Source organism: Lagenorhynchus albirostris, chromosome 3 (genome assembly GCF_949774975.1).
Source record: "Lagenorhynchus albirostris chromosome 3, mLagAlb1.1, whole genome shotgun sequence".
NCBI classification, from domain to species: domain Eukaryota; kingdom Metazoa; phylum Chordata; class Mammalia; order Artiodactyla; family Delphinidae; genus Lagenorhynchus; species Lagenorhynchus albirostris.
In genome coordinates, this window is record NC_083097.1 from 52,084,446 (window position 1) to 52,107,259 (window position 22,814).

The 22,814-nt window shown below is 39.1% G+C and overlaps 1 protein-coding gene across 5 annotated transcripts in view; it reads left to right on the top strand.

Moving 5' to 3' along the window:
- Positions 1 to 22,814, top strand: part of NLN (neurolysin) — a 100,182-nt gene that overhangs the window by 54,945 nt on the left and 22,423 nt on the right. For all 5 annotated transcript variants that reach the window (XM_060143021.1, XM_060143022.1, XM_060143024.1 and 2 more), the window contains 3 exons: positions 11,498 to 11,633; positions 13,666 to 14,032; positions 22,046 to 22,247. In XM_060143021.1, the coding sequence (XP_059999004.1) occupies positions 11,498 to 11,633; positions 13,666 to 14,032; positions 22,046 to 22,247 (705 nt within the window). The remainder of the gene's footprint in view (positions 1 to 11,497; positions 11,634 to 13,665; positions 14,033 to 22,045; positions 22,248 to 22,814) is intronic.

The window sequence follows — 22,814 nt, forward strand, 5'->3', positions numbered from 1 at the left end:
CCCCCACATAGAACCCATTCACCATATGTCAGATCCCAACCAGTTACTGCCTTTAGCTCAAAGACCAGGATCTGTGAGGGGCACACGGTCCTCCCCAGTTATACCTTCTCGTGATCTGGCCGCATGTGAAAGGTTAGAAAACTTGTCTGGCCCGCTCACCTCCAACACGTACCCAGTGGTAGAATAGGAACAGAAAACCACACTAAAGACTCCCATTTGGAAAAGGAAAGAATGGGAAACAAAGCAAGCCCATACCAATTTTCAGAAACAATTTGGCAGGAATTGTGAAGATTCGAGCTCTGGTGAAGTTCCTGGGATAGCCCGTTGGACTTACTTGGGTCTCCTTTCTAGCAGGAATTCCTTTAGCAATTGTATGCCATGGCCCCTGGTTTTGCCTGCAGGGAATTCTTTCTTGTCCGTTACCCTCCATGACCATATATCCTGGGCAGCTGCTGGTATAGATTCCTGCTGATGCCAGTTTTGAAGCCAGAGGGTTGCTTTTGTAGGCCAGGCTTAATGATATCTTTGGTAATAAAATTCCCTCAGAAACTTAATCACTTTCTTATCTGTTTGCTTCCAATCAGATTCATGTTAAAATAACAACACCCAAATACCGCTTTTCGTCATAGTCCTCAAATCCACCATATCTTTTCTTATATACGGGCTCCTGTATGGTGTCCATCCTGCTGTTCTTCAGTTTAATGGGGTCTGCTTCAGGGCCCCCTGCAACAGTAGGCTTGAGGAAGAAGGCAGCACCCTCACACTAATCTTCACAGTTCAGTAACTCTGAGTGGCAGTCTTCTCCTGGTCTCTGGAGAACAGAGCAATTACCTTTTCCAGTCACCTGAAGCCCCACATCAGGGACCACAGGCAGAAGCTCTCTTAGCAGAACTCTTTTCCCTCCATCTTTGCAAACTGACAGCTCACTTGAGCTGTCTCTCATGTAATCAATCTTTCCAAAAGCAATAAATACCAACAAACAGACACCAACATTATTAGTTTTCCCAAACAATTACCCTAGAGCTAAGACTCAGTAGGTGACTGGCCTGCCTTCCAAGTTATAGCGAGCAACAATTTTAACAAATGTTATCCATGATATCATGAGGATTACCAGCTTCCCGCTTGACAGCATCTGTGTCCTCACCTTCCATTCCTGTGCATTTTTCATTTTGGTTATAGCAGCACCCTATTCCTACTATTAGTCTCTGTGGGTATTAGGCTTCAGGTTAAATAAAATGTGCAAGGTCAACCAAAAGCACAGTGACTCAAATAAGCTAAAAGTTATTTTTCTTCAGAAAGGATTAGTGGATACCAGGGGCTGGGAGACTGGGGAATTATTGCTTAATGGTTACCAAGTTTCTGTTTAGGGTGTTAGAAAAGTCTTGGAAACAGTGGTAATGGTTGCACAACAGTGTAAATTATAATTGGTGCCATTGAATTGTACACTTAAAAATGGGCTAAAATGGTATATTTTGTGTTAAGTATGTTTTACTACACTTTTTTTTAAGGTTTATTTCTCTTGCAACTAACAGTACAGAGGTGAGGGGTCCAGAGCTGGAAGACAGCTCTGCTGTCCTTAGTATGTGGCTTCCAAGGTCATTGTTCTCATCTTCAGTTCACAGCTAGCAAGACAAGCATCTATAAAGAGATGACCCAGAAATTTCACTTATCATCTCATTCGTATTCCGTTGTCCCATTGTGTATCACATGGCCACAGCTAGCTTTAAGAAAGGCTGGGAAAGGTAGTCAGGAGACTGTGTGTCCAGCAAAAACTCAGAGAATTCTGTTACTGAAAGGAAGAATGGGGGAATTGATATTAGGAAAAAAATTGGCAGTCTAGGGAGGTCTAGGGAAACTGAAGAACGGGGCCAAGACTAGTTTGAAAGACTCAAACTACTTAACTTTAGAACTTGGAGAATTGTATTATGTGTTTCTCATATCCATGTTTCCATTCTCGTTTAATAATAATAATATAATTATATGGTGTTTGCTCTTGTGCCAGGCGTTTTTCTATGCATTTTACTTATATTTTCACTTAATCTGCATGATCACCCTATGATGTAGCTACTTTTATTATCTACGTCTTGCAGATGAGAAAACTGAGGCTTAGGAAGATTAAGGGACTTGCCAATAATTGGACAAGTAGTAAATGGTGGAGCCAAATTTTGAACCCTGGTAGTCTGACCTCGGAGTGTGATCTTCCTTAGAAGCATGTCTATAAATAATTGGATGATTTAATAGTAGTTTTTCTTTGACCTCAACGTTTATTTACTTCCTCTAGGAGATTATTTTTTACTTTATTGTTAAGAAAACAATAAAGCAATATCATTATTTGCATTTTAATACAAATAAAATATATAAAATGTTTGTAATAATTAGAGCAAAATCCCTAGAACATTTTTAAGCATAGAGTTCTGTGGCGTTAAGTGATTTCACATTGTTGTGCAGCCCTCGCCACCATACATCTCCAGAGCTTTTTCATCTTTCCCAGCTGAAACTCTGTACCCATCAAACACTAACTCCCCATCCCCCCAGCCCCAGCCCCTGGCATACATCATTCTACTCTCTGTCTCTGTAAATTTTACTAATCTAAGAACCTCATGTAAGTAGAATCCATATAGTAGTTGTCCTTTTGTGACTGACTTATTTCACGTAGCATAATGTCTTCTAGGTTTATCCATAATTTCACATGTGTCAAAATTTCTTTCCCTTTTAAGGCTGAATAATATTCCACTGTATATATATATCACATCTTCTTTATCCATTCATCCATTGATGGACATTTAGGTTGCTTCTACCATTTAGCTATTATGAATAATGCTGCAGTGAACATGGGTATACAAATACCTGTTTGAGTCTCTGCGTCCATTTCTTTGGGATGTATACCCAGAAGTGGAATTTCTGGATCATATGGTAATTCTATGTTTAATTTTTTGAGAAATCATAATACTGTTTTCTACAGCAGCTGTACCATTTTACACTCTCATCAGATATAAAGGTTCCAAATTTTCCACATCCTCACCATTTATTATTTCTCTTTTTTTTATTTTTTAAAAAATTTTATTTATTTATTTTTGGCCACATTGGGTCTTCATTGCTGCACGTGGGCTTTTCTCTACTTGTGGCGAGCGGGGGCTACTCTTTGTTGCGGTGCTCTGGCTTCTCTTGTTGTGGAGCACAGGCTCTAAGCGTGCAGGCTTCAGTAGTTGTGGCACGCAGGCTCAGTAGTTGCGGCTCGTGGGCTCTAGAGCACAGGCTTAGTAGTTGTGGCACACGGGCTTAGTTGCTCTGCAGCACGTGAGATCTTCCCAGACTAGGGCTCGAACCCGTGTCCCCTGCATTGGCAGGCGGATTCTTATCCACTGTGCCACCAGGGAAGTCCTTCCTTTTTTTTTCAATAGCCATACTTATGGGTGCAAAGTTAAAGTGGTAAATTTTGTATTATGTATATTTTACGACAATAAAAGAAAAATTATAGGTTCCAATATCTTGTGCAGTATTGACGAGACTAAATGTGGAATCAGTATAGTCCTTAAGAATATGTTTTTAGGGGCAGGACGAGAATAAAGACGCAGACCTACTAAAGAACGGACTTGAGGACACGGGGAGGGGGAAGGGTAAGATGGGACAAAGTGAGAGAGTGGCATGGACATATATACACTACCAAATGCAAAACTGATAGCTAGTGGGAAGCAGCCGCATAGCACAGGGAGATCAGCTCAGTGCTTTGCGACCACCTAGAGGGGTGGGATAGGGAGGGTGGGACGGAGGGAGATGCAAGAGGAAAGAGATATGGGGATATATGTATATGTATAGCTGATTCACTTTGTTATAAAGCAAAAACTAACATACCATTGTAAACCAATTATACTCCAATAACGACGTTAAAAATATATATTTTTTTACTCAAATTTAACAGTACCTAAAATTTTGTTAAGACCCTCATAGCTATCTCCTGAGACTTAAAAAGTCAATTATTTCAGAAATAAAATTGGATCATGAATCCAGAAAAAACTCTGCAACACTGAAATGGAATAATTTACTAGAAGTTGAGATGGTCTAAAAATATTTGACAGTTTTACCAACCTGAAAGTAATGTAGAAACTCTTCTTTTTAGTGCTTTGGATCCAGTTAAGTATTAACCTTTATTTTGGTGGGGTTTTTTTAATCTTTATTGATGTATAATTGCTTTACAATGGTGTGTTAGTTTCTGCTTTATAACAAAGTGAATCAGTTATACATATACATATGTTCCCATATCCCTTCCCTCTTGTGTCTCCCTCCCTCCCACCCTCCCTAACCCACCGCTCTAGGTGGTCACAAAGCACCGAGCTCATCTCCCTGTGCTATGCGGCTGCTTCCCACTAGCTCTCTATTTTACATTTGGTAGTGTATATATGTCCATGCCACTCTCTCACTTTGTCACAGCTTACCCTTCCCCCTCCCCATATCCTCAAGTCCATTCTCTAGTAGGTCTGTGTCTTTATTCCTGTCTTACCCCTAGGTTCTTCATGACATTTTTTTTCTTAAATTCCATATATATGTGTTAGCATACGGTATTTGTCTTTCTCTTTCTGACTTACTTCACTCTGTATGACAGACTCTAGGTCCATCCACCTCATTACAAGTAGCTCAATTTCGTTTCTTTTCATGGCTGAGTAATATTCCATTGTATATATGTGCCACATCTTTATCCATTCATCCGATGATGGACACTTAGATTGTTTCCATCTCCTGGCTATTGTAAATAGAGCTGCAATGAACATTTTGGTACATGACTCTTTTTGAATTATGGTTTTCTCAGGGTATATGCCCAGTAGTGGGATTGCTGGGTCATATGGTAGTTCTATTCGTAGTTTTTTAAGGAACCTCCATACTGTTCTCCATAGTGGCTGTAACAATTCACATTCCCACCAGCAGTGCAAGAGGCTTCCCTTTTCTGCACACCCTCTCCAGCATTTATTATTTCTAGATTTTTTGATCATGGCCATTTTGACTGGTGTGAGATGATTTCTCATTGTAGTTTTGATTTGCATTTCTCAAATGATTAATGAAGTTGAGCATTCTTTCATGTGTTTGTTGGCAGTCTGTATATTTTCTTAGGAGAAATGTCTATCTAGGTCTTCTGCCCATTTTTGGATTGGGTTGTTTGTTTTTTTGTTGTTGAGCTGCATGAGGTGCTTGTAAATTTTAGAGATTAATCCTTTGTCAGTTGCTTCATTTGCAAATATTTTCTCCCATTCTGAGGGTTGTCTTTTGGTGTTGTTTATGGTTTCCTTTGCTGTGCAAAAGCTTTGCAGTTTCATTAGGTCCCATTTGTTTATTTTTGTTTTTATTTCCATTTCTCTAGGAGGTGGGTCAAAAAGGATCTTGCTGTGATTTATGTCATAGAGTGTTCTGCCTATGTTTTCCTCTAAGAGTTTGATAGTTTCTGGCCTTACATTTAGGTCTTTAATCCATTTTGAGCTTATTTTTTTGTATGGTGTTAGGGAGTGATCTATACTCATACTATTACATGGACCTGTACAGTTTTCCCAGCACCACTTATTGAAGAGGCTGTCCTTTCTCCACTGTACATTCCTACCTCCTTTATCAAAGATAAGGTAACCATATGTGTGTGTGTTTATCTCTGGGCTTTCTATCCTGTTCCATTGATCTATCTTTCTGTTTTTGTGCCAGTACCATACTGTCTTGATTACTGTAGCTTTGTAGTATAGTCTGAAGTCAGGGAGCCTGATTCCTCCAGCTCTGTTTTTCGTTCTCAAGATTGCTTTGGCTATTCGGGGTCTTTTGTGTTTCCATACAAATTGTGAAATTTTTTGTTCTAGTCCCGTGAAAAAGGCCAGTGGTAGTTTGATAGCGATTGCATTGAATCTGTAGATTGCTTTGGGTAGTAGAGTCATTTTCACAATGTTGATTCTTCCAATACAAGAACATGGTATATCTCTCCATCTATTTGTATCATCCTTAATTTCCTTCATCAGTGTCTTATAATTTTCTGCATACAGGTCTTTTGTCTCTTTAGGTAGGTTTATTCCTAGATATTTTATTCTTTTTGTTGCAGTGGTAAATGGGAGTGTTTTCTTGATTTCACTTTCAGATTTTTCATCCTTAGTGTATAGGAATGCCAGAGATTTCTGTGCATTAATTTTGTATCCTGCTACTTTACCAAATTCATTGATTAGCTCTAGTAGTTTTCTGGTAGCATCTTTAGGATTCTCTATGTATAGTATCATGTCATCTGCAAACAGTGACAGCTTTACTTCTCCTTTTCTGATTTGGATTCCTTTTATTTCCTTTTCTTCTCTGATTGCTGTGGCTAAAACTTGCAAAACTGTGTTGAATAAGAGTGGTGAGAGTGGGCAACCTTGTCTTGTTCCTGATCTTAGTGGAAATGCTTTCAGTTTTTCACCATTGAGGATGATGTTGGCTGTGGGTTTGTCATACATGGCCTTTATTATGTTGATGAAAGTTCCCTCTATGCCTACTTTTTGCAGGGTTTTTATCATAAATGGGTGTTGAATTTTGTCAAAAGCTTTCTCTGCATCTATTGAGATGACCATATGGTTTTTCTCCTTCAATTTGTTAATATGGTGTATCACGTTGATTGATTTGCATATATTGAAGAATCCTTGCATTCCTGGAATAAACCCCACTTGATCATGGTGTATGATCCTTTTAATGTGCTGTTGGATTCTGTTTGCTAGTATTTTGTTGAGGATTTTTGCATCTATGTTCATCAGTGATATTGGCCTGTACTTTTCTTTCTTTGTGACATCCTTGTCTGGTTTTGTTATCAGGGTGATAGTGGCCTCGTAGAATGAGTTTGGGAGTGTTCCTCCCTCTGCTATATTTTGGAAGAGTTTGAGAAGGATAGTTGTTAGCTCTTCTCTAAATGTTTGATAGAATTCGCCTGTGAAGCCATCTGGTCCTGGGCTTTTGTTTTTTGGAAGATTTTTAATCACAGTTTCAATTTCAGTGCTTGTGATTGGTCTGTTCATATTTTCTATTTCTTCCTGATTCAGTCTTGGCAGGTTGTGCATTTCTAAGAATTTGTCCATTTCTGCCAGGTTGTCCATTTTATTGCCATAGAGTTCTTTGTAGTAATCTCTCATGATCTTTTGTATTTCTGCAGTGTCAGTTGTTACTTCTCCTTTTTCATTTCTAATTCTATTGATTTGAGTCTTCTCCCTTTTTTTCTTGATGAGTCTGGCTAATGGTTTATCAATTTTGTTTATCTTCTCAAAGAACCAGCTTTTAGTTTTAATGATTTTTGCTATCGTTTCCTTCATTTATTTCTGATCTGTTCTTTATGATTTCTTTCCTGCTGCTAACTTTGGGGTTTTTTTGTTCTTCTTTCTCTAATTGCTTTAGGTGCAAGGTTAGGTTGTTTATTCGAGATGTTTCCTGTTTCTTAAGGTAGGATTGTATTGCTATAAACTTCCCTCTTAGAACTGCTTTTGCTGCATCCCATAGGTTTTGGGTTGTCTTGTCTCCACTGTCATTTGTTTCTAGGTATATTTTGGTTTCCTCTTCGATTTCTTCAGTGATCACTTGGTTATTAAGTAGTGTATTGTTTAGCCTCCATGTGTTTGTATTTTTTACAGATCTTTTCCTGTAATTGATATCTAGTCTCATAGCGTTGTGGTCAGAAAAGATACTTGATACAATTTCAACTTTCTTAAATTTACCAAAGCTTGATTTGTGACCTAAGATATGATCTATCCTGGAGAACGTTCCATGAGCACTTGAGAACAATGTGTATTCTGTTGTTTTTGGATGGAATGTCCTATAAATATCAATTAAGTCCATCTTGTTTAATGTATCATTTAAAGCTTGCGTTTCCTTATTTATTTTCATTTTGGATGATCTGTCCATTGGTGAAAGTGGGGTGTTAAAGTCCCCTACTATGAATGTATTACTGTCGATTTCCCCTTTTATGGCTGTTAGTATTTGCCTTACGTTTTGAGGTGCTCCTATGTTGGGTGCATAAATATTTACAATTGTTATATCTTCTTCTTGGATCAATCCCTTGATCATTATGTAGTGTCCTTCTTTGTCTCTTCTAATAGTCTTTATTTTAAAATCTATTTTGTCTGACATGAGAATTGCTACTCCAGTTTTCTTTTGGTTTCCATTTGCATGGAATATCTTTTTCCATCCCCTCACTTTCAGTCTGTACATTTCTCTAGGTCTGAAGTGGGTGTCTTGTAGACAGCATATATATGGGTCTTGTTTTTGTATCCATTCAGCCAATCTGTGTCTTTTGGTGGGAGCATTTAGTCCATCTACATTTAAGGTAATTATCGATATGTATGTTCCTGTTACCATTTTCTTAACTGTTTTGGGTTTTTTATTTTAGGGCTTTTCCTCTCTTGTGTTTCTTGCCTAGAGAAGATACTTTAGCATTTGTTGTAAAGCTGGTTTGGTGGTGCTGAACTCTCTCAGCTTTTGCTTGTCTGTAAAGGTTTTAATTTCTCCATCAAATCTGAAAGAGATCCTTGCTGGGTATAGTGATCTTGGTTGTAGGTTTTTCTCCTTCATCACTTTAAATATGTCCTGCCAGTCCCTTCTGGCTTGCAGAGTTTCTGCTGAAAGATCAGCTGTTAACCTTATGGGGATTCCCTTGTGTGCTATTTGTTGTTTTTCCCGTGCTGCTTTTAATATGTTTTCTTTGTATTTAATTTTTGGCAGTTTGATTAATATGTGTCTCGATGTGTTTCTCCTTGGATTTATCCTGTATGGGACTCTCTGTGCTTCCTGGACTTGATTAACTTTTTCCTTTCCCATATTAGGGAAGTTTTCAACTATAATCTCTTCAAATATTTTCTCAGTCTGTTTCTTTTTCTCTTCTTCTTCTGGAACCCCTATAATTTGAATGTTGGTGCATTTATTGTTGTCCCAGAGGTCTCTGAGACTGTCCTCAGTTCTTTTCATTCTTTTTTCTTTATTCTGCTCTGCAGTAGTTATTTCCACTATTTTATCTTCCAAGTCACTTATCCGTTCTTCTGCCTCAGTTATTCTGCTATTGATCCCTTCTAGAGTATTTTTAATTTCATTTATTGTGTTATCATTGCTTGTTTCATCTTTAGTTCTTCTAGGTCCTTGTTAAATGTTTCTTGCATTTTGTCTATTCTATTTCCAAGATTTGGGATCATCTTTACTATCATTATTCTGAATTCTTCTTCAGGTAGACTGCCTGTTTCCTCTTCATTTGTTAGGTCTGGTGGGTTTTTATCTTGCTCCTTCATCTGCTGTGTGTTTTCCTGTCTTCTCATTTTGCCTATCTTACTGCGTTTGGGGTCTCCTTTTTGCAGGCTGCAGGTTCGTAGTTCCTGTTTTTGGTTTTTGGGGGTTTTTTGCGGTATGCGGGCCCCTCACTGCTGTGGCATCTCCCGTTGCGGAGCACAGGCTCCAGACACGCAGGCTCAGTGGCCATGGCTCACGGGCCCAGCCACTCTGCGGCACGTGGGATCTTCCTGGACCGGGAAACGAACCTGTGTTCCCTGGATCAGCAGGTGGACTCTCAACCACTGTGTCACCAGGGAAGCCCCCCATTGTTTTTGGTGTCAGTCCCCAGTGGCTAAAGTTGGTTCAGTGGGTTGTGTAGGCTTCCTGGTGGAGTGGACTAGTGCCTATGTTCTGGTGGATGAGGCTGGATCTTGTCTTTCTGGTGGGCAGGTCCACGTCTGGTGGTGTGTTTTGGTGTGTCTGTGGACTTACTATGATTTTAGGCAGCCTCTCTGCTAATGGGTGGGGTTGTGTTCCTGTCTTGCTAGTTGTTAGGCATAGGATGTCCATCACTGTAGCTTGCTGGTCGTTTTGAGTGAAGCTGGGTGTTGGTGTTGAGAAGGAGATCTCTGGGAGATTTTCACCGTTTGATATTACGTGGTGCTGGGAGGTCTCTTGTGGACCAGTGTCCTGAAGTTGGCTCTCCCACCTCAGAGGCACAGCACTGACTCCTGGCTGCAGCACCAAGAGCCTTTATCCACATGGCTTAGAATAAAAGGGAGAAAAAGTGGAAAGAAAGAAAGAGGATAAAAGAAAATAAAATAAAGTTATTAAAATAAAAAAATAATTATTAAGAAAAAAAGTTTTTTTAAGTAAAAAAAAACAAAAGAAAATCGGACAGATAGAACCCTAGGACAAATGGTGAAAACAAAGCTATACAGACAAAATCTGACACAGAAGCATACACATACACACTCACAAAAAGAGGAAAAGGGGAAAAAATAATCTTGCTCTCAAAGTCCACCTCTTCAATTTGGGATGATTCGTTGTCTCTTCAGGTATTCCGCAGACTCAGGGTACATCAAGTTGAGTGTGGAGATTTAATCCGCTGCTCCTGAGGCTGCTGGGAGAGATTTCCCTTTTTCTTCTTTGTTCGCACAGCTCCCGGGGTTCAGCTTTGGAATTGGCCCTGCCTCTGTGTGTAGGTCGCCGGAGTGTGTCTGTTCTTCGCTCAGACAGGACGGGGTTAAAGGAGCAGTTGATTCAAGGGCTCTGGCTCACTCAGGCCGGGGGGAGGGAGGGGTACGGAGTGCGGGGCGAGCCTGCGGCGGCAGAGGCCAGCGTGACGTTGCACCAGCCTGAGGCGCACCGTGCATTCTCCTGGGGAAGTTGTCCCTGGATCCCGGGACCCTGGCAGTGGCGGGCTGCACAGGCTTCCCGGACGGGAGGTGTGGAGAGTGACCTGTGCTCGCACACAGGCTTCTTGGTGGCGGCAGCAGCAGCCTTAGCGTCTCATACCTGTCTCTGGGGTCCGCGCTGTTATCCGCGGCTCGCGTCTGTCTCTGGATCTCCTTTAAGCAGTGCTCTTAATCCCCTCTCCTCGCGCACTGGTAAACAAAGAGAGAAGAAAAAGTCTCTTGCCTCTTTGGCAGACCCAGACTTTTCCCCGGACTCCCTCCCGGGTAGCCGTGGCGCACTAACCCCCTGCAGGCTGTGTTGATGCCGCCAGTCCAATCACTGCGATCCGACCAAAGCCCGAGCCTCAGCTCCCAGACCCACCCGCCCTGGCGGGTGAGCAGACAAGCCTCTCGGGCTGGTTAGTGCTGGTCGGCACCGATCCTCTGTGCGGGAATCTCTCTGCTTTGCCCTCCGCACCCCTGTGGCTGCACTCTCCTCCACAGCTCCAAAGCTTCCCCCCTCCGCCACCTGCAGTCTCCACCCGCAAAGGGGCTTCTAGTGTGTGGAAACCTTTCCTCCACAGCTCCCTCCCACTGGTGCAGGTCCCGTCCCTATTCTTTTGTCTCTGTTTTTTCTTTTTTTCTTTTGCCCTACCCAGGTACGTGGGGATTTTCTTGCCTTTTGTGAGGTCTGAAGTCTTCTGCCAGCATTCAGTAGGTGTTCTGTAGGAGCTGTTCCACGTGTAGATGTATTTCTGATGTATCTGTGGGGAGGAAGGTGATCTCCGCGTCTTACCCTTCTGCCATCTTCCCCCTCTCTCCTCTGATTACTGTGTATTTTGGTTTTTACTATTGTTGTCTATTACCAGGAAAACACCATAATCCTGCATCAGCTACTCCCACTGCGGGCCAAAGTAGCCAAACTGCTCGGCTATAGCACACATGCTGACTTTGTCCTTGAAATGAACACTGCGAAGAGTACAGGCCACGTAACAGCCTTTCTAGGTTAGTCTTCTTTTCTTAATCCCTTGTATATTGCCATTTCTCTTTTTCTGTGACTGTTTTGCTGCATAGTACCAACTTGACAGAGAGCCTCAGAACTTAATATGCCCTTGAGAACATTCTGTTTTTCATTCATGCAAGAGAAATGTTTTGGTCACCTACTATATGTTAGATACTGTGCTTGGCCCTAAGAGTTGCTCATTGTTTATATTACTATTATGGTCCTTGCTTCATTCTATTTGTATCTTGACGGGGATTTTTATATTAATTTCTAAGAAGATGTCTAGGGACCTATAGAGAGAGGATTAGCCTGTTGTATGAAATAAGCTGACAGGACATAAATGAAAATAGAGCATATAGAAACAAAAAAATATTTTATATTTCAGAAGCCACTTGTTAATACATAAAAGAATATAAAATAATAAGCATCAAAATTGTTATCTAATAACTATCTTCACATTCATTTAAAATCACTTTTTCATTAATCTTTTTAAAACCATAGAGCTTATGTCCATGACATTTAGTCAGTGACACTCTATCACCCTTACCCCTCTCAATCTCAGTGTCACTATTCCAAGTCACTCTGGTTTTCTCTTTCATTTTAGTGAAAATGGTTGAATAACATAACCATTGCAAAAATACTAATTTTTGTTTTAATCTTCTCTAATCAGAGTTTACCAGAGTATGATTTATTTTTTAACTTTCTCATGGACCCCTTTCAGAGTTTATTCACCTTTAACAACTAGTGCATAATTTTATTAGCTTAAAGTTGGAGATGATTAATAATGTGTCAAAATCATCATGCAGCCTGCACTTTAGTCCTCTGCGTTCTCTACGGCCACACCTTGAATTATTAATGTATATGCTGACGTCACATATGACATGTAGCAGGTGTTGCACAAATAGTAGCTATTCATTATTATATAATTCATTTATTCATTCATGAGACATTTATGAAATAACTGCCCTGTATTAGTGTGTGTGCTACACAGTTGGACTATAGAAAGGGCTAAGACAAGGTTCTTTACTCAATGAATTTTCTGCTGAGCGGAAACAACAGAGATGTGAACCAGTAATTGCCATCTGTTCTGATGTATTGTATACAAGAGATTGGCTTGGGGAGTTAATAGTTTTGGTGAGAATGTTTCCTTTAGTGGTGATTGTGTATACTGAAAATTTTCCTTAACAATACCTCATTAACTTAATTTTTTAAAAGCAGTTTTCTCTCTAATCAGAATTACATCTCTCTGTATCTTCCATGATTTTCCTCTTTTTGTTTCACAGCACTGCTCAAGCTGCTGCCTTCACCTCACACTATGGGGATGGCCCTTACAGAAGCAATGCTTTTTATCTTACATATGTAGCAAATTGTGGAAAATAAACACATAATAAAAGCATACTCCTTTAGCCAAATACAGTGCAATAGTCAAAAACGGACCACAGTGTTAAATTGCAGTATCCATCTAAAAAGTAGAATTGCCATGTCCAAATAGACCTTCTTCGTAGGAATGAGATAGTGATTAACTAAACCCATGGCTCTCAAAGGCGATGAACAGTTTTCAGTAATTCTGACCTCAGGTCACACCTGATTTGTTTTCCCTAGGTCTCTGAGGAGCCTAACCTCATTGAAGAATAATCACGTACATGAGTGTAGTTTCACTATCGCTTCATTCCCTGAATTATAATGTTCTTAAGGCAGAGTTCTCTGAGATAAACTTCAGCTTTGTTGATGATGTAAGGAAGTTGTGGCCTGATTTGGGTGGTGCAAAAAAAAAAAAAAAGAAGAAGAAGGGTGAGGAGCCATAAAATAAATTACCCTGAAGAGAACAGCAGTGCTGTCATAATAAAGCCTGCTTTCCTCTCTCCCTCCCTCCCTTCCTCTCCCCTTCCTTCCACCCTTCCTTCCTTCTTTTTTCCTGATGTATCTGTATTGCGTGTGACAAAGGAGGAAGCACAATGCTAAAATACTGGTGGTATGTATGAATATGCCTGCTTCCAAGAGCAATGGATTGCCAACTTTTCCCTCTCCTCACAGATGATTTAAGCCAGAAATTAAAACCCTTGGGTGAAGCAGAACGAGAGTTTATTTTGAATTTGAAGAAAAAGGAATGTGAAGAGAGAGGTCTTGAATACGATGGGAAAATCAATGCCTGGGATCTATATTACTACATGACTGAGACAGAAGAACTCAAGTACTCTGTAGACCAAGAGATCCTCAAGGAATACTTCCCAATTGAAGTGGTCACTGAAGGCTTACTGAACATCTACCAGGAGCTGTTGGGACTTTCATTTGAGCAAGTGACAGATGCTCATGTTTGGCATAAGAGTGTTACACTTTACACTGTGAAAGATAAAGCTACGGGAGAAGTATTAGGACAGTTCTACTTGGACCTCTATCCAAGGTACTGAGGATCACCGTGTTGGAAGGGACCTTAGGGATTCAACTCCTACCCAGATTAAGATTCTTGTCTTTCATAATTCTCATATGTGATTCCTAGTATAGGGATTAAAAATGTGGGATCTGAAGCCAGAATGTCTGGCTCCATCACTTACTAGGCAGGTTACTTAATTTTTCTCTGCCTCAGTTTCCTTACCTATATTACAGTCCTATGAAATGGGAATACCAATCATACCTGCTTTGTAAGGTCGTTGTAAGGACTAAAATGGTTAATTACATGCGAAGCTTTTAGAAGACTACCCAGCACACAGCAAGTGCTTAGTAAATGTGAGCTGCTATTATCATCACTATTATCATTATCATCATCATTATCTAGGATTGAACCTGGGCCCACGGCAGTGGAAGCACAGAGTGCAGACCACTGGACTGCCAGGGAATTCCCTGCATTTCTTAATTTAAAGTTGACTTCAGAATGTTTATTATTCAGGTGATCTGTCTGCCAGTACTCTTAAATCTATGTCCACTCCCTTCAGTCTGGCTGAAAGGCAGCACAGTATAAAGGAATAGCAAAATCTTGGCAGTCAGTCAAACTTGAGTTGGAATGCTTGAGTGACATAACCTTTATGAGTCTCTATATCCACCTCTATTGTATGGGAATGATGTTTGCTTTACAGGTTTGTTTTGTGCATTAGACTATATATGCTAATCACCCAGCCTGGGCATTCAATCAGTAGTAAGACTTAAAAATATTATTATTATTGTCTCTGTAGCATGTAGTAACTATGTACTCCACAGTGTTTCATCAGACATGAAAGGATTTGGATTACTTTCTCTGTAGGCTGCTTTCTAAAACAAAGCCAGCTTGTTGCAATTTTACTAACTAGGCCAGAGTAAATTATATCAATAGCATCTCTCTAGATCAGCAGCACATGCAACTTCGTAACCTACTGATTTTGCATGACTTCAGGAAGGAGGCTGGTTAACTATTGTCAACCAGACAGGAGGCAGAGTTGTCTGATCCCACTGCTTTATGGACTTACTTTCACTTCTGATATGATCTAAAAATAAACCCATGTCAAATTGGATAAGTCTATTTTTAATTGAAGAGTGTCAGGATACAGTTTTAGGCCAAGAATTCTTTCAGGGGAACTCCTTCAGCATTGGAGCCTCCTATAACTGTCCCCAGATTCTCTTTCCATGGCCAAAGATAGCAAGTCTAGCTACCCCATCCTGCTGTTTCTTTGCCAAGATATAACTGGTGTCTTTTGTGCTCAGAGATCTGGCCATTGCTACCAGCACTCAGGTATGGGGACCAGAGAGTGATGTTTTGTGAGGGTAGTGACCTAGTTAATATTCACTTTCTGTCTCCTGACGTGCTTGCTTCTTGTTTTCTTTGTCTACTTGACTCAAAAAAAGGATATTTGTAGTAGATTAGGAAAGACCAGTTTCTTCTTTTTTTAAATCACGTATCAATTTTTATTCATCAAACAGTGAGATTGTCAAACAACAGGAAAGAAACCTCTAATGGTTCCAACATAAGATTGCCAGGTAAGGGCTTAAAATCACCATCATTTTGGGCTTCCCTGGTGGCGCAGTGGTTGAGACTCTGCCTGCCGATGCAGGGGACACGGGTTCGTGCCCTGGTCCGGGAAGATCCCACGTGCGGCGGAGCGGCTGGGCCCGTGAGCCATGGCCGCTGAGCCTGCGCGTCCGGAGCTTGTGCTCCGCAACGGGAGAGGCCACAACAGTGAGAGGCCCACGTACCGCAAAAAAAAAAAAAAAAAAAAAAATCACCATCATTTTATAAACACAACGTAAAAAAGACATACTCTCAGAGTAAGGAAACCTCTGATATTAAATAAATCAAATTTATTTTTTAAAAAGAAAGATAAAAACCCCTCAATGGCACTGATTTTTAAATTGGTCGAAAGTCCTTATGGTGTTTCATAATGGACCAAGATGTATAAAATATAACAGGATAAACACCTTGCAGATTAGTTTGTTTTCCCCGGTAAAATAATATTTATAGATCTGTTTACCTGTTTAAACAATTCAGTCTAACTACATGGAATTATTCCAGAAACACTGATGGGCCCATTGAACATCCAGAGGCTGGACTGGCTGAAAATGTTATCAAATTCAGTGCACGGTTTCTGGTGTACATGTCCATGGGTTCTCTTCCCTTCTCTCCGCTCCTCTGTCTGCCTTCCCTTCCCATGTCCCTGCTCACTCCTAGCTCAGCCTGACACAGTTCTTTTCTGTTGTTGTTGTTGTTATTTATTTATTTTTACTTATTTATTTTAAACAGACTTTATCTTTTAGAGCAGTTTTAGATTCACAGCAAAACTGACCCTAAAGTAAAGAGATTTCCCGTATATCCCCTGCCCCGCACACGCACAGTTTCCGCCATTATCAACGTCCCCCACCAGAGTGGTACATTTGTTATAACCTACGTTGACACATCATTGTCACCCAAATTATATTCGGGTTCACTGTTGATGTTATACTTTCTTGGGATTTGAAAAGACATATATAATGTGTATCTACCATTATAGTATCATACAGAGTAGTTTCACTGCCCTAAAAATCCCCTGTGCTTGGCCTCTTCATCCCTTCCCCCACCACCCCAGCCCCTGGCGACCACTGATCTTTTTACTTTCTCCATAGTTTTGCCTTTTCTGAAATGTCATACAGATGGAATTATACAGTATGTAGCCTTCTCAGATTGGCTTCTTTCATTTAGCATTATGCATTTAAAGTTCCTCCATGTCTTTTCATGACTTAATAGCTCATTTCTTTTCTTTTTAGCACTGAATAATATTCCATTGTCTGGATATACCACAGTTTATTTACCCATTCATCTACTAAAGGACATTTTGGTTGCTTCCAAGTTTTGGCAATTATGAATAAAGCTGTTATAAACATGTGCAGGTTTTTGTGTGGACATAAATTTCCAGTCCCTTTGGGTAAATACCGAGGAGTGCAATTGCTAGATTGTATGGTAAGAGTATGTTTAGTTTTGTAAGAAACCACCAAACTGTCTTCCAGAGTGCATGTACCATTTTTGCATTCCCACCAGTGATGAATGAGAGTTTCTATTGTTCCACATCCCTGTCAGCATTTGGTGTTGTCAGTATTCTGGATTTTGGTCACTCTAATAGGTGTGTAGTGGTATCTCATTGTTGTTTTAATTTGCATTTCCCTGATGACATATGATGTGGAACAACTTTTCATATACTTGACTACCATCTCTGTATCTCCTTTGAGGAGGTGTCTGTTAAGGTTTTTGGTATATTTTTTAATCTGATTGTTTGTTTTCTTATTGGTGAATTTTAAGAGTTCTTCGTGTATTTGGATAACAGTCTTTTATCAGATGTCTCTTTTGTAAATACTTCCTCACAGTCTATGGCTTGTCTTATCAATTTCTTGACAGTGTTTAATGAAATCCAGCTTATTGATTTTTTTTCTTTCATGGATTGTGCCTTCAGTGTTTCATCTAAAAAGTCGTTGCCAAACCCAGGGTCATCTAGATTTCCTCCTGCATTATATTCTAGGAATTTTGTAGTTTTACATTTTGCATTTAGGTCTGTGATCCATTTTTGAATTATTTTTTGTGAAAGGTGTAAGGTCTGTGTCTCGACTCATTTTTTTGCATGTGGACTCCTAGTTGTTCCAGCATCATTTGTTGAAAAAAAATGTCTGTGCTCCATTGTCTTTATCTGTGCCTTTGCCCTTTAGTCAAAGAGAAGTTGACTATATTTATAGAAGTATATTTTTAATTTCCAAATATTTGGATATTTTCCAGTTAGCCTTCTGTTATTTCTAGTTTGGTTCTGTTCTTATTGGAGAATGTACTTTATATCCTTTGAATTCTTTTAAGTTGTTTTGATTTACAGCCAACATGTAATTAGTCTTGGTGAATGTTCCATGTGCACTTGAGTATTTGTTTTCTGTTGTTAGGTTGAGGGTTCTGTAAATGTCAGTTAGATGAAGATGACCAATAATGTTGTTCAGGTGTTCTATATCTGAGCTGATATTCTCTCAGCCTGTTCATTTAATTACTGAGAAAGGAATGAAGTCTCTAAGTGATTTGTCTCTTTCTTCTTTCAGTTCTGTCGGCTTTTGCTTCATGTATTTTTTTTAATTGAAGTATAGTTGATTTACAATGTTGTGTTAATTTCTGCTGTACAGCAAAGTGATTCAGTTATACATATATATACACGATCTTTTTTATACTCATTTCTATTATGATTTGTCACAGGATATTGAATTGTTTAGTATATTTTGAAGCTCTGCTTTTAGTTATACACATATTTAGAATTGTTATATCTACTTAGAGAACTGTCCCCTTATCGTTATATAATGTTCCTTATTATCTTTAGTAATATTCCTTGTTCTGTTTGTCTGCTATTACTATAGCCATTCAGCTTTCATCTGATTAGCATTTGCAGTGTATCTTTTTCCATCCTTTAACTTTTTACCTTTGCCTTTTTATTTAGAGTGGATTTCTTATAGACACTGTACTTGGTGCTTGCTTTTTTATCCACTCTAATAGTGTTTTAATTGACATGCTTAGGAAACTTACATTTAGTATAACCATCTTACTTTTTGTCCCATCTATACTTTCCCCACTTTTCTGACTTCTTTTGGGTTGATAGGTTTTTTTATGATTTATTTTTGTCTCTACTGTTGGCGTATTATTTACATCTCCTTTTAATATTTTTAAATTAAAAAATTGCCTAAGGGTTTAAAGTATATATCAATATCTTCAATCACAGTCTACCTTCAAGTTATATTATATTTCTTATCATTTGTGCTATCGTTGGCCTACATGTTATTTTCACATATGCTTAACACCCAGTGCGTTGTTAGTATTACTAATTAGTCAACTATTATTCACAGCAATTCAAAATAGATTGTAATATATCTTCATTTATTATATTTTCAGCACTAATTGCTTTGTAGTTACAAGTTTAGAGTGGTATCACATCCCTTCTGCCTGAAGAACTTCCTTTAAAATCTCTTGTAGTTCACGTCTGTTGGTAATATATACCAGTTTTTTTGAGAAAGTCTTTCCTTTACTTTCTTTTGTGAAATGTATTTTTTACTATTTATAGAATTCTGGGTTCACAGGTATTTTCTATCAGTACTTTAAAGATGGCATTCCATTGTCTTCTGGCTTGCAGAGTTTCTGACAAGAGATTGGCTGTAATTCTTACTGTGTTCTTTTTGTGTTCTTACTGTGTTCTGTACTGCATTCTTTTCCTCTGACTGCCTTCAAGATTTTCTCTTTGTTCCTCTCTTTCATCAGTTCCATACACTCAGGCATATGGGATAATTTCTTCTTTTTTCTTTTATTGGTTGTTTGCTTTGTATTTGTCTTCCTTGGTGTTCTTTGAACTTGTTGGATCTGTGGTTTAGTGTTGTTAATTTTGGAAAATTCTGAGCTATTCTTTTGGTTTTTGGGGGGTTTTTTTGGCCCACACCACGCAGCTTGCAAGCTTTTAGTTCCCCAACCAGGGATTGAACCCAGGCCCTCGGCAGTGAAAGCGCAGAGCCCTAACCACAGGACCACCAGGGAGTTCCCTAATTTTGGAAAATTCTCAGCTATTCTTCAAATATTTCTTCTATCCTGTTCTCTATTCTCCTTCTGAAATTCCACTTACATATATAATAGATCATTTGATATTGTCCTGCAGCTCTTGAGTCTTTGTTTGTTTTGTTTTGTTTTTTGTTTTTGGCACCCTTTTAAAAATCTTTGTGTTTTAGGGTAATTTCTATTGGCCTATCTTTTGGTTCAGTGATTCTCCCCATGGCTGTGGGAAGTCTATCAATGAGACTATCAAAGGCATTCTTCATCCCCATTACTGTGCTTTTTATTTCTAGCATTTTCATTTTATTCTCATAGTTTCCAGCTCTCTCCCAAAATTATCCGTCTGACTGTGCATTTTCCTCCAAAACCTTTAACATTTAAGTTATTGTAAATATTCTGTCTGATAGCTCCAACATCTTTGTCATATCTGAGTCTATTTTTCTTGCCCTCTTTGCCTCTTGACATTGTGTCTTTTTTCCTTGCGTCTCCATGTACCTTATAATTTTTTTTAAGTCAGACACTTATATAAGACAGAAAAGACTGAAGTAAATAATTTTTATACCTGGCAGTGGGCACATATGTACTTCTGCTAGGCCTTTAATGTGAGTCTTTAACTCATTCCATTTAGTAGTTGAGCTGGGTTTGGACCTTGTTATTGCTATGGTTAACCTCAGTGAACCCAAAGCTTCAGATTCCTGTATGTGTTTAGGATGAGAGCTTATTTGCCAGAGTTTTTCTCAGTGTCTGTTCCACTTAGTTTGAGGTTGTTCATTTGTGCTGTGCCTTAGAGCAGGTCTCTTTTCATGCTCTTGTTCCTCTCCCTGCAGTAGACTGCTATTGTTTATTACTGGATGCCTATTAGCCTGGAAAGGTGGGGTGGGGGTCTTTTCTGTTCAGTCTTACCCTGGGTCTGAGGAGTAGACCTATATACTGATACTGCCCCACCCTCAGCTGTAGATCTGGGCCCAGGATGTTTTCCTGCCCTACCTTCAGGAGTAGAGTGTTTTTTTGTGTTACCATCCCCCCAGCGGCAGTGGGTTTTTACCAGTTCTCTTAGGGCAACAGGGTTTGTTGCCTTTCCATGAGAAGTTCAAGGCTCGTGTCCACTAGGAGAGAGGTGAAATGGATCTAGGCAATGCTCCCTTCCACCAGGCTTGCATCAGCACTGATTCTTTCCCAGAGCTCTCATCCTGCCCCTGTCTTTTTTGTGTGTACTCAGTGAGGTCTAAGGAGAAGACCCTGCAAATGGATGCAAAATTTCCCTTATCTAATAACTCCTAGTGGTTCCCTATTTTTGCTGGTTCACCATCAATCTTTATCAATTTGTTAAAAATTTTCTTACTGATGTCTGCAGTGTCTGCCCCAGGTTAAAAACAAACAAACCAAAAAGTGCTTGTTTCCTTTCTCTTTCTCCTTGGAGGCATCTGTCTTAGATGGATTGTAGGTTGGTTGCCCTTCAACCTTCACTTTCCGATGGGTTCAAGAAAAGTTGTGCTTTGCAAATTGTCCAGCATGTTGTTGTAAGAATAGGAGCAATGCCCTTTTCAGCTTTCTACATCTTAATAGGAAGCAGTAAAAAGACTAGTTTGTTTTTGTTTTTATTTTACCTGAATAACTTCAGCAGGAAAAAAGTTATGAGTCGCAAAGAAAAGATAATACAGAAAAAGATATACAAATCAAAACATCAAACTAAAAAATTCACACTAAACTTGAATGTACGTTCATGTTCTGAGCAAAGAAAAAAGGAGGAAACCTATCCCTGTAATAAAGTCTAATGGCCCATAGCTTTTGAGAGCTACCATCACTGGTATCACATTGTCCTAGAATAGATGACTTTATAGTATAATTTATGCTTTTTCCAAGGCTAAATAAAGCATTCTGTTTCAAAAAAGGCCTGTCTGGCTTATAAAAGGAGCTCATTTAATTATGAGTACTGATTCTTCCCTCCTTGAATAAAAGAACAATATTACTGTCTGGATTTTAGTTTTTATCAGTTTTTTTAAATCAATTTTAACTTTAAGGAAAAACTACCTAGTAAGTCAAACTCCATTATTTCACTTTTGCTTCAACACTATTTAGTGTTTATTGACTCTATCTTTGAAGACAAAAAGCAAGAGCTTGTTACAATACATTGGACATTCAGCTGTACCCTACTTGTGGTGTATATTCTTAATTCTTATATTAAGATTTCAACAAAAGAAACCTTGGAAATATAACTCATATCAAGTGATAGTGGGGTTTTTGTTTGTCTAGTTTTCGTTGTTTCATTTCAACAAAACATCGACCCACTTTGTAAAAGGTGAATTAAATGTTTCAAAGCATCTCCTGTTATCAAATATGGTTAAATGACTAAGAGAGGCCATGCCAATGTTGTTGCTAGAGAAGAGTGTTTGTATCTCACCAACTGTGCTTCTGGTTCCTTAGGGAAGGAAAATATAACCACGCAGCCTGCTTTGGTCTCCAGCCTGGCTGCCTCCTGCCTGATGGGAGCCGCATGATATCTGTGGCTGCCCTCGTGGTGAACTTCTCACAGCCACTAGCAGGTCGTCCCTCTCTCCTGAGACACGATGAGGTGAGGACTTACTTCCATGAATTTGGTCACGTCATGCATCAGATTTGTGCACAGGTGAGTGATTTTTTTTTTTATGGTAGACCTACTAATTGCTTTTCCAGATTTTTTTTTCCACCAATGTCAGGTTTCTCAACATGTTTCTTAACATGTTTTCTCAGAAGCTGAACATGTTCAAAAATTTCATAGGCCTTCTGCAAAAACACAAAATTTTTCTTACTATGTTTTCACAACATACCTTTACTCAGAGATTGATCCACTAATGAAAGAGCTTCATTGAATACCACCCTATGAAAAAAAGAAAACTGTCGTTAAGGAAGGGTTACAAATACTGTGTTTTTTCCTTTCAAATCTTTTCCTCATAGGAATTTGGTGTAAGCTTCAGAGATAAACTGTGCTATAATCTGTCTCTTCTGCGTATTAATGCATTGTTTAGTACAATGGTTTTCAATCATCCAGACTCTGTACTCCTTTTTTAATAATAAATATTTTGTAACACCTTCCTTTACTAGCCTTCAATTAAAATCACAGATAGCACGGTATAACCATGGGGAGAATTTACTAAGAAAGAGAATGTGTGTGTGCAGCGGATTGCAACTAATTTCTCTTTATTTTTAAAAATGA